This window comes from Bombus flavifrons, chromosome 1 (genome assembly GCF_040668555.2).
Source record: "Bombus flavifrons isolate JBK064 chromosome 1, iyBomFlav1_principal, whole genome shotgun sequence".
Classification (NCBI taxonomy): domain Eukaryota; kingdom Metazoa; phylum Arthropoda; class Insecta; order Hymenoptera; family Apidae; genus Bombus; species Bombus flavifrons.
In genome coordinates this window covers 7,236,940-7,249,275 of record NC_138442.1, presented here as the reverse complement: position 1 = coordinate 7,249,275, position 12,336 = coordinate 7,236,940, and the positions used below count along the sequence as shown (strand labels likewise).

At 31.4% G+C, this 12,336-nt stretch overlaps 2 protein-coding genes across 3 annotated transcripts; one reads left to right on the top strand and one right to left on the bottom strand.

Moving 5' to 3' along the window:
- Nucleotides 1-1,600: 1,600 nt before the first annotated feature.
- Nucleotides 1,601-4,103, bottom strand: LOC138184962 (uncharacterized). Its single transcript, XM_069123500.1, has 3 exons — nucleotides 3,979-4,103; nucleotides 3,437-3,687; nucleotides 1,601-3,379 (listed from the first exon to the last, which is right to left on the bottom strand). Exons 2-3 carry the CDS (start codon nucleotides 3,628-3,630, stop codon nucleotides 2,194-2,196), a joined length of 1,380 nt encoding a protein of 459 aa, XP_068979601.1. The 5' UTR covers nucleotides 3,631-3,687; nucleotides 3,979-4,103; the 3' UTR covers nucleotides 1,601-2,193.
- A 46-nt stretch (nucleotides 4,104-4,149) lies between these two features.
- Nucleotides 4,150-10,942, top strand: LOC138184911 (protein GPR107). Of its 2 annotated transcripts, none has more exons than XM_069123375.1 (10): nucleotides 4,150-4,264; nucleotides 4,717-4,827; nucleotides 5,366-5,529; nucleotides 5,601-5,725; nucleotides 8,168-8,400; nucleotides 8,485-8,618; nucleotides 8,709-8,976; nucleotides 9,058-9,330; nucleotides 9,404-9,576; nucleotides 9,746-10,942. In XM_069123375.1, exons 1-10 carry the CDS (start codon nucleotides 4,175-4,177, stop codon nucleotides 9,894-9,896), a joined length of 1,722 nt encoding a protein of 573 aa, XP_068979476.1. In that variant the 5' UTR covers nucleotides 4,150-4,174; the 3' UTR covers nucleotides 9,897-10,942. The 2 variants fall into 2 exon arrangements, with proteins under 2 accessions (XP_068979476.1, XP_068979466.1); XM_069123365.1 differs by having other exon boundaries at nucleotides 9,734-10,942.
- Nucleotides 10,943-12,336: the final 1,394 nt, after the last annotated feature.

Below are 12,336 nucleotides of genomic sequence, written 5' to 3'. Positions count from 1 at the left end.
TCGAATAAGTCTTACAGTTACGCATCGAGATTTATTATATATATATATTTTTAAAAAACGAGGACATCAGATTACGAATTATATTGGACGCTATACTACGTTAGTATTACGTACTGACAATTAACAAACGCTACACTTGTTAATTTTATTTTGTCATTTTATTTTCTTGTCAATATCATCACTAATAATTATACTCAAAATTAAAACTAATTTACAATTCTAAAAAATTCTTAAATATGTAGATATTCCTATAGCAATTAGCAAAGATGAAAATATATTGGAAATGTATAGCGAGTTACATGGATTGTTATGGTTTTGCATAACGCTAGCGGTCGTACTCACATGAGTGTACGTAATCGTTGTTTCGATGCTGTTTATTTACCAAGCTATGACATGCAATGGTTCGAGCACTTACTATCAGGAAGTGAAATGTGATCATACGTGAAGAAGCGTTCTGATATAGAAAATGTAGCGCAGGCATAACATCTTATGGGATATCGTGTCACGTAAAGTGTAAAGTACCGATCTTGGAGAAAAAATCCAAGGTTTTGTTGTGCTCTTCGCGATTTAGGATAAGTTTAAGCATTATATCACAAACGATATAACAGACGTAAACATATTATGTAATTTCATAAGAAAAGAATTTTCATTCTCTAATTACCTCTGTATGAATTATTATCAAACATTTTATTTTTACACTTTCGTAATACACTTAAATCGACATTGTATTATCTCAAAAAGACATGAATTCGCGTTATCCATCGTATATTAAGATTTGAGCAATAATTGAACGGTATTATCTGCAGCGTCAAGTTATGAAAAAAATAAATATTTTATATCATACTATGTACAATATATGTAATGTACTACAAATTTCTACAAAATAAAACACCTATACGTATCGTTGGCGATCTTAATTGATTAATGAATGAAAAAAGGAATGAATAAAGCAGATTAAATACAAAGGATTACAATAATAACTATATTGGAGATATATCTTTTAAATCACAAATTCTCAACTTATTAACACATATTATTCTCCTCTTCTTATTTTTAATGTTAGTTTCTTTTTAGCGATGGTTGTGGCAGAGGGATAAACAATTTTTTTAATGAGGCAAGGGGGGGAAAGTGTAAGAAAGAAATGCAATGAAAATCAAGATGATATTTAAATAAACTAAATAACAGCTTTAGCTAACAGTTTAAACTGTGTAAACTTGGTGTTTTTGTTGAATGTATTTTGAAAACTAAGACATGTATATGTGTAATAAAACGTGATTAGGATTATGATATATCGAATGCTTGTCCTGTAGTTTGCCAAAAAATGTAATTTCTAGAAAGCAGTATCCCAATGTAAAATATAATAAAAATGTTACTATTTAAATTCACCATACTTGCAATTCATTTCAAGTTGTTTTGAATTTATGGGAATTTATGGGAATTTATAGTGATAGGATAATGTTAGTTTTAGAATAGAAAGAAGACACAGATTATGATGAATTAATTGTTTATGTACGAGATTTACGTGTTTTTTGCATAATGAAAAACTATTTTCGACATAAACTTTAAGTAATTCTTCCGCGAGAGAATTGAGGGAATCGAGGGTATTTACTATGATTTATTATTTACGAGTGTATGAAGTATTAAAAAATGTTATAATAAAATATAATGATAAAAATGACAGTTTATTAAAAGTATAAAATGTTTAAATTTGTCTCTGCTTTTCAAATAAAATTGTTCTTATAACATACGTATATTTATGCTATAATTTATAATATTATAATTACTTTCACGCTCTTTTATTATATTATTTTAATTGTTGATTTAACATATTTGTATTTAGTGTATCAAAATAATTATTTTTTATGCAATTCGTATAGTATTTCCTTTTTCCAATCAACCATTATAGGTGTGATAATGCTACACTTTGTATAAAATTCTAGCGAAAATAGTTGACATAAATATCACTGATCATATAATAATTAGTTTAAAAAGGTTAATATCTTAATAACATCTGTAATACTTAAGACTAAATCCAAGATCACATTGAAACTTATAATAAGCTTTTAAGATATTATAATTTTGTACATTTATTTTTTCTGAGTAATTAACGCTATTATTTTAGTCTTGAGAATTTTCTATATTTTAAAGAAAAAGGAACATATATGTAAAGATAAATAAATTATTACATTAAATTTAGTGTCTACCAACAACTTGTACCTTAGCATATGCCCCTTTACAGCCACTGCCAAAAAGTAATAAATTTTGTTTGACTTCATTTACTTGATCCAATGTAAGTGTCAAACCACTGTTTGTTGCCGCCTCAACTATGCACATTTGTAATGCTTCTTCGTTTAAAGGCTCATAAGGAACAATTAAACTATCAATCTTTTTATGGACCAGTGCTTCGCGAATCGTATTTATGCTTTGTGTTAAATCTATTTTTCGTTCTAGATTATTGTTCACTTCTTCTATGTTGAAAATTGCTATTACGGTGACACATTTAGGTTTTGTTTGATTTAATACATCTATTATATTAGAAAAAATATCTAAATTTTGCATTTTTAAATTTTCCAGTATAATTAACTGATACAAATCAAGTGAATTTGACAAGTATGCGTCAGTATGATGGTTCAACAATATATCATATATAAAAATTTTCTCTTTCAGAGGAAAATGTTTTGCTATGATTTGAGCAGTGTAAGATTTCCCAACACCTGTTCCACCTATAAGACATAAAACTTTTAAATAGAAAATATCCTGATTTAAATGAGTTGTAATTTGTGACATTGCATTTCCTTGTCCATTTATCTTTTGCTGTAATTCTTGAGTAGCATTTAAGAAAAACGTTTCACGATTACAAACTGTAGGTATATTCAAATTTAAAAACATTGCAATTATTACTGCAATTATTGGTAATATGCACAAAGTTAAACAACCACAGTAACACATATTTATCTTCTTTTTTGGAGAAATTTTGTTTTTTAACACTAGTGGCCTAAATTTATTTTTTATGTCTTGATATGTCTTTTTATTTATAATTTTTGTATCACTGTTTGGTTTAATTTCAGCAGTTGTTTTCTCACAATTTCTCAGCTGTACAGAAGGAAAATGATCTTCTTGATTTATTGTATTTGCATTTGCTGTCGGGCAATGCAATGAAAATCGGGATTCATTTGTAGGATTTACATTTTCAACTTCATCGGATAGTATCTCATTTAATGGTTTGTTTGGTATAAATTTTGGTGCTTGTAATATATTGCTATTTTTGCAGAATTGTCTATTAGGAGATGTAAACGAGTCGAAACAAGGTTCTGTTATCATCTGATACTCGTTAAAAGTTTTATTGTCGGTTCGCTTAATTTCGGACGTTTCCACTGGTCTGAAATTAAAAAAATAATTATTCGTGCTGTCATCAAATCTACACAATAATATCTACCTTGCAGTTACATGTTCATTAAAAATGTGGTCGAAACTGTATTGTCTAATCAAGTTAGGCCGAGTTTCAGATTGATACATCTGTTTTATGGAGATTCGTTGAGAAGATGGTGTTTGCGAATAATTAACATCTTCTGTTATTTTCCAATTAGTGTCCGAATCTAATAATCTTAATGATGCAAAATGTTTTTCCATACCAACACTTATAACTCAAATCACGCTATACAATATCATTGGCAAATGAAACATAACCTGAAATTCAAAACATTTCCGCTAAAGGAACGTAAACAAATTAATACAATTTATGTATTACACTACGATTTTGAGATTGTCTATTTCGTCGATAATCTTAAATCATTGTTAATCATTATTTTAAAAACAAATTACATGGAAAATATAAACGTTGATAAACTTATATTTGTTATAGATTACATTACTAAGAAAGAAAATAATTTGTTTGAGTTTAAGTGATATAAACAACATATATATACATATATTCATATGTATATTATGTTTGTTATAATAATAAGACAATAATCTTACTTCTTCTTTAAAGATATATAAAGAAGATTTAAAAAATCGCGCGTAGTTCAATTCATCCGTTCCGTCTATCACGTTGATATTCCTGCAGTTCCAGCTCAGTTTCTGCTCGTGTATCGATGACCGCAGGTTGTGTGTTGCAGATATGATTATTTTGTATTTTCGTGATGTGACATTTTTTTGGTGAAAAGCAGCAAAGATGCAATCGACGCAACTAGTGATACGATGTTTTTGGGCTATGTCAATATTCGTACTAGCAGCGGGTAGAATTCACAAACTCGAAATACGGGTTAGTTCAAGGAATCTTCAACTATAACGCGTGTAGTGTATATCTGTATATCTACCCATTATTTTATTAGAATTCCTTTGCTACGTCAATCGCATTTCAACCGGCCACTAAAATTAACTTTGTTATTCGATTTACACATATAAAGTGATAATCACATTAAACTGAGATAAAATAAATTAATTATGTAAACGAACGATATATTACATACGATAATATCGTACTGACATTTACGTTCAAAGTTACGATTATCTAAATGGTTGCAAACGTAGTAAACAATATAAAAGATTCCCGCAAAAACTTTATTAAAAAGTTGCAGCATATAGGTTATAGCCAGTTTGCGTTAATTGTATAAATTATTGTCTTTAGAGAACACTTTCCTTTTGTCGATTAGTCATAGGTTACGGAATTTTGTTATGTTTATACATATGTACTTGTAATATTGTATGTTACAGAAAGACGTACGACGACACATTGCTTTAAGTACCTTTGGTTTCTACAAAGGAGGTACTCTCGATGTAAATTTAACAAATTTCAAAGCTGACCCATTTGACGAGAATGCCGTGGTAAGTAATCGCAATGTGAATATATTCACGCGTCATTCATTCACAAACACCTGTTTCCATTTCCGTCATTCTCATTGCTGCACTGCCGTCAGTGCTTTATTCACAACGGAGAATGCTTCGCATGTAACTGTCAATAAAAATGCGCACATGTGTGATACGCACTTCATCTAATCAATCAGTTGGTGCGTCCCGATATATGGTATAGGATCATATCGGCTAATTCGTCGAATGTTAGGTTGCCGTCGCATAACATTTAAATGCATAGCCATAATCAGACAGCAAAATGTGAACGTTCGTAATTTGTACATTTTTTCACAAATATTTGATTAAACCCGGTAAACTCAAGTTCTTTAACACGCTCTCGAGGCTACAATCCTGATTACGTTCATGCTCAAGGGCACAATATAGTAGCACTTATTAACGTGTTTTCAGCCTATTTTATAAAGATTACCATTTCTAATTACAAATTGCTTTTTCGAAAAACTCCAAAACCTGTTTTTCTTCTTATAATTGTGCACTCTATACTTTTATGGTTTAGTTTGGATTCACCTTGGATCGTACCCTAAGCGATGCGATGAATCCATATTTAGACAGTCACCGGGAAGGATGTGTACTCCAAGACATTTCGAGCGTCAAGCCCGATTTCGATCAAAGAAATGACAGCGCCATAATATATTTCACAATGGACCTCAAGAACAACTTGTAGGTATCGATACTTTACATTTGTTTCGGAAATTCGATAACATAAATGAGTATGTGAAAACGTGTTTTAGGTTGAAGATAAACTGTAGTCGAAACATACACATCGCACATATTTACAAAGATTTCAGCAACGTGTTTCTAATTCGGGAAAGGAGAGATTCTTTTCCACCCAGGTTCAGCGATAACGATCTTTCGGGTGAGTTCAAATTTTCCAATTATTTTAATTTTATCGATTAATTTATAATAGAATTTTATTGCAATAAACACTGCTTTTACAACCGCTGTAACCATTGCAGCCGTTAATCCAGTATTTTGTCAAACAAAACTCTAAGATATTATATTTGGATTGAAAACAGAATGTCAAGTTATATTTAGCTATGTTATAAGAATATTTAAAATAACATTGTAGTTAAAAGTTCAAGATCTTGGAACTGTTCCTCCTATCAAACAAATCTTTCTTTCTTCGGTTTCGGAAAATTAACAAAATTTCGTTGATTTCTTGAAAATCACTTTTATTTTTTTACTTCTCTTCGGAAAAGAGAGGTACATTGTTGTAAAAAATGAACAGTGTTCAAAAGTGGATAAATGGATTTAATATGTCGATCTTGTAGTACACTGTTATTTTTGGCAAGCATCCAAACGTAAGTATGTATGTTTATAGTAGTTGCGGGTAAGATACCATTGAATGGATGAAGTATTACTTCGTAGTATGTGACAATTTTCGCAAATTTCATATTGCAATCTACTAATTTGCGTTTTGTTTTCTTATCCGATCGATAAAATATTTGTGTTTAATTTTAATTATGAATCTCACATAATTATCTAAAGATTTTAATTTTACAATAAGTATGACGATTCCTTTTATTATTCATTTAAAGATATTCAATTAAATAATCGTTACATATCAATGAAAGGAAGGATTTAAATTTCTGAATAATCTTAAACAACGTCAACCTACGAACTTAAATAGTATATTATTTTTGTTACAAGTTATTTTTGACACAGTTTGCTACTAATATTAGGAACTTGATTCAATCGTAACGCAGACTAACAGGTGGAAAGTAACAAGTTGGCATGAATTGCATTGATCGCGACCTTAGAATATGTATGTATATGTGGAGGATTGATTGAGGATAGATAGTGCGAAATAACAAGAGCGAGATATTGCTGTCGCAACCCATCAAATATATTTCGAATAAATAAATAAATTAATTTACAGCCGTATACGTGAGTCATTGGTATAAAATACAAGTCGCGGAATAAATACTCGTTAATGTTCGTCGCGTAACTCGATAAATACTCGGAGATAATATTCGATACTCTTCGATACTCTTCGATACTCTGCGATACTCTGCGATACTCTCTCCCTCGCGATCGCGTCTATTTATTTATACTGGTCGGGGGAGAGTCGGAAAATTCAAATTCATCTTCATTCGACGGTTGCCTGTAGCGGCGGCATTGTTTTGCCCGGAATCTATTTGTTCTTACATTACTCGTAACCTAACGGTCTTGATACTCCGAGGCAAAACAACAACATGATTTGAATTATCCTCTGACTCATGTGCCGCTACATATATATGTATGTAACATTTCTTTTACAAAGAAATTTTTATCGATTTATACGATATATAAATATTTCGTGTGTATCGCATAATTTTATTTATACTGTAGCTTGTAGTTGTAACGATCATAAGAACGTACATTATTGCGGTAATTTATGAATGACGTAAATCGAATGCCATCTGCCACTAATTGTTATGTTTTTTATTCTTGTTACTTGAATTTTTGTTATACTGTTTGCATATAATTTACGCATTACATTCTCTTGATACCAGCATGAGTTCACTCTACATTTTAGCCCACTAGATCATTCGCTCCTGTGTATACGCATTTACTCATGCTGCATACTATATATCTATGTATTGTATGTGTACATATATACCCAACTAACGGTAAGATGGCACTACGAATCATCAGATATTTTCATTCAGTTGTACTGATACATGTTTAACATTGGACTTGCGTATCTATCTTGTCTGACACTTAACATGTTTAATTGGTTGTTCGAATTGATTCTACGAATTGATCGCTCGATGACGATAGCGAAATATGACAGCACTTTGTAACGTTTCGATGTTAGATTGATTTCGATCTTAACAAGAGACTTTTGCTTCTTACTCATTATAAGAATTGATAAATAAAAATTTAGATACGAAATTTGAACTTGCATTGCTATCAATAACGAAACTAACATCAAAGATGTTTCTTTCATACGAAACTTTTCTGTAGTAACTTAGTTTCGCATGGTCGTAGAACTAAAAACGAATGTGATCGATATGTTATGGAATGTGGACCTGAAGCGACATCGGTGATCGAACACCACTAAGATGAGAGTCGCTATAATTAACGTGACTCGTCCTCAATGTTATAAATACCTCGAAACTCAAGTATTTTTGAGGGTTTGGTTAGGTAACTGTCTTCTAGAGTATTACATTTCATGCCAATAATATTTCAACTGGATTATACCAAACTTACTTTTAATGGATTTCCAAATAAAATAACAATTTCTTTCATATATTCTTCCTTCTGGTAATCTCTGAAACTATTACGTATCACTTATAGCGTAATTTTTCCACAGGTAACGAAAGAATTAATATCGAAGATGAATCTGAGACGGGGTCAGACGGTAACATTTGTTCTGGTCAAACGACCCCGTTCGCGATGACCGTACAGACCGTGAGAGGAGAAAAGTATTACAATACAAGTTTTTCTATGTATATTGCCAGTGCGGAAGAAGAAGGTCTCTATAATCTTTATTTCCATAATTGTCCAAATTATAAATATGATTCCCAGGTAGCATTGGATTTCACGGTAAGAATTTGTTTCTTTCTTTTTTTGTAGCAATCTTAATTTACTGAATCTGACGTTGTGATAAATACGATGTATAATTTACAGATACAAATATCGGAAATTAACAATGGAAATTTCCTCAGTGCAGGTGAAATGCCTTTACCAGCTCTATATTTCACGATGGCACTTTTATTCTTTCTATCAGGTTGTTTCTGGGTATTTATTCTTAAGAAGAGCAAGTAAGAGTTTCATTTACATTTGTACAGCAGAGGTTCACTAATATGACAATGTCCTTCTCTCCTTCGAAACTCATGGATGTCTTTTTTTAGGCACCCTGTTTTTAAGATTCATTACTTAATGGCGGTTTTGGTGTACCTGAAATCCATGTCATTACTCTTCCATGGGATTAATTATCATTTTATTCAAACAAAAGGGGAGCATGTTGCTGCTTGGGCAATTCTATATTATATCACACATTTATTGAAAGGAGCCGTACTTTTTATCACCATTGTATTAATTGGCACTGGGTGGACATTTATTAAACACATTTTAGCTGATAAAGATAAGAAGCTCTTTATGATAGCAATACCGTTACAGGTTAGTATTTTTATACGAGACACAGGGAGAAAAAGAGAATCGATATAGGTAGATACATTATGACATATTGTCATCTGTCAGGTATTGGCAAACGTGGCAGAAATAATAATCGAAGAAAGCGAAGAAGGAGATATTGAGTATAGAACGTGGCGAGATGTTTTTATTCTCGTGGACTTGCTTTGTTGCGGTGCTATTATATTTCCAGTAGTTTGGAGTATTAAGCACGTAGAGGAAGCTGCACACATAGATGGCAAGGCAGCTGTCAACTTACGCAAGCTCAAGCTTTTTAAGCATTTCTATATTATGATATTTTCTTACATTTACTTTACCAGAATCATAGTGTACTTACTTAAGGTATTTCGTTACATTACACTATTTTGACTACTTTATACAAAAGAGATTTCATTTCTGTTATTCTACTTTATAGATTACAGTACCTTTCCAATACGAATGGTTAGATGAAATGTTCCGAGAAATGTTTACATACGTCTTTTTTGTTCTTACCGGGTATAAGTTCCGAGCAGCATCTGCGAATCCGTATTTTACATTAACTAACGATGAAACAGCTCAGGCTGACGAGGACGACGAGATGGATGTCGTGTGAGTATTCACGTATTTGATATTTTTCTCCTGCTTATGAAAAATCTTACCGTCATATAAAAGAAGCTATTTTCATTCGTTATTTTCAAATATTTTTAGCAGTTTTTACTCTATTAACTATTTTATACTTTGGCCAGTTCTAATGTGACGATCTCAGTCTTTTTTCCAGTGTTTCCGGAGGTAGCGGTATCACCGAAGGTCTCAGTAAAGTGAGCAAGGTGCCGAAAGTTTTGAGGCCCATTACTTCGGATGTTCCATCCACTCAGGAAGAAAGAGACTGTTTGTTTAATAAGACAGAACCTTCTCACGACTATGACTGAACTATCTACGATGTAGGAGTTGGTCGTAATGCAACGATGATTCAGTATGAACGAACGTAAAAGACTAATTTTCTGTCGTGTGATACTTCAAAGGAGTGCCAGCAGTCAACAATAACACTTATCGTGAATAACATTTGAAAGCTGTCGAACGAAAACAAAAATATGTAGTTAAAGGTAGCATCCTATTGTTTGTTTCATATATTTTTTTTTTTTATAGCAGAGAAACCGATATTTTATTTATCAAATGGTTACACATTTTATTCCTCTTTGTCCTAGAATTGCAGAACATATTTTTAATTCATTTTAATTTGGATTTAATATTACACGAGAACCTTTGGGTTCAACAATTAACGAAAAATTTTCTCTTATTCGTCTTTTTTCTTTATTTAACATGCAATAGAATTTGTTGCGCGTATACGCAGGTATATACATTATCTGTTTCCCAATACGTAACTTCGAATCGGAGTTTAAAATTTAGCGTAATTTACAAATACTGGTAGAGAAGTATTATAGATATTGGACAGAGCTAATTTAGATGGTTTTAAAAGTTTAATGTTTTCGATACGCGATATAATGTGATTATACGTTTAGAATCATACTTGAATGCAAGCTCAATGAGAGTAAATTCGTGTTTTGATATGCGTCTTGTTGTAGCTGATTTTTCTTAGGCATTTAGCAAAACGGGAGACATTTCCATTTATGTTTCCCACAATAAACTTAGTTTTCTTCGAAAGAAGGAGTCGCGCTTCAGCGCTTTAGCAATCTTGTGATAATTGATGCATCAAACTCGGTGTATCATGATCCATTTTTGTAAAGCACTTGATAACCTTTTATATAGAAATAATTATTGTGTCAAAAAAAATGTCATATGTTTTAAAACATCTATTGTGTCCCATTACGAAATACTGTGGTTATTATTACTATTCTCCGTACTGTATATTATAGTAATTATCGTTATGTCTGTTACTATTAGTACTTTATTATATGTAACAAAAGGGACACGCAAGAAACGAGGTTTGAGAAATAAAATGGATATTTTTATGAAATGTCTCGTTACTCTTGATACTATTACACTTTTCCCTATTATTGTGCAATAGTTTAATTTAAATGGTATTTTTAGACCTAGAGAGGTATAAAATAATTATTCCATGAAATGGTTTATTAGGTTCTTTTCTATATATATACATATACCACACAAATTTGTAATTTTGTGATTTTGTGATTTTTAATGTCTTATACTACTCTTTGCGTTCTGTTTCGAGTAGCATTTATGAGAACTAGTAAGTACGTACTGTTCTAAAAGTTCTAGCGTAATCTTCGTCGGTGATATAAGCAAATATTAGTAAACTTCAGTGACGAGCATAGGATTCTCAAAAAATCGGTTAATATGTTCGTATTTTAAGCAGGAAATTATACTACTGTGAGTTTAATTCAAAGAAAAAAGAACACGGAATTAGAAAGTAATTTAACAACTAACAAACCTGAAACTTGATAGTTTATTTCTAATTTTCTAACAATGCAAATATAGTGAATGTTCACGATGAATAATATCTTAATGACGTAATTTTAAGCTATGGATAGCAGCGACACGGACTATCACGCGTCATGCAATATCGAACAATTACACGCGCATGGATGTGCCCGATTTACAGAGTAGAACACTGTGGGTTGACGAATTATGACAAGAGATGCATTTACCCCTACGATATCGACCTTAAATTGAATAATAAATTAATTAATGGCATCGAGCCAGTAACATCGACGAATTACTGTGGAACATTTCTCCCGATAACATTAAATCTTTATGTAACGTTTTTTTACGTTTATAAATTTTGATTACCTTGAACGAGCAAACAAATGATCCTCCACCAACAATGCGTCTACTATATTGTCGTTAAAAAACGTTAAACAACGCTGTTTAACCATAAAATCGCGCCGTATCAGTCTTGAACACAAACGATTCAAAATTACGCATTTACAAAAACAGATAACGATAAATACTTTATTAAAAATTCATGATAACAAACGCACGAAACAAAGTATCGTTTAGCGCGTTAAAATTGCTGTTACCTAAACGAATGATAAGAAAGTGCGACGAGTAAGTATTCAATTTTGCGGTAATAATAGTTAGGGTTAGGATCAAAAGCGAAGGAAAACCAACGATAATTGTAATCGCGTGTGATTTTTCCAAATAATCTCGATAGATTTTTGCCGTAACCTTCGAATAGTTTTAACCATTTTAGACGATAGTGTTAAAATGTTAAAAAAAAATATGTTAGTCTACGACAGCTTTTTCTTTAATATAAATATCCTTGTATTACATCGACGAAAGTATATCGAATGGATAGGTGATAATTACAAATAAAAATGTGGATTTCTAAAACAAAGTTACGTTTATTGTAGCAACTTTTCGGATAATTCGGCTATTAGACGTACACGT

What these genes read in the sequence shown, in the direction of transcription:
- LOC138184911 (XM_069123365.1), top strand. Translation starts at nt 4,175, where the DNA reads ATGCAATCGACGCAACTAGTGATACGATGTTTTTGGGCTATGTCAATA. An exon ending in CATTTGACGAGAATGCCGTG is followed by an intron (nt 4,828 to 5,365) that starts GTAAGTAATCGC and finishes TTTATGGTTTAG; the next exon opens with TTTGGATTCACCTTGGATCG. An exon ending in ATGGACCTCAAGAACAACTT is followed by an intron (nt 5,530 to 5,600) that starts GTAGGTATCGAT and finishes AACGTGTTTTAG; the next exon opens with GTTGAAGATAAACTGTAGTC.
- LOC138184962 (XM_069123500.1), bottom strand. Translation starts at nt 3,630, where the DNA reads ATGGAAAAACATTTTGCATCATTAAGATTATTAGATTCGGACACTAAT. An exon ending in AATGAACATGTAACTGCAAG is followed by an intron (nt 3,380 to 3,436) that starts GTAGATATTATT and finishes TTTTAATTTCAG; the next exon opens with ACCAGTGGAAACGTCCGAAA.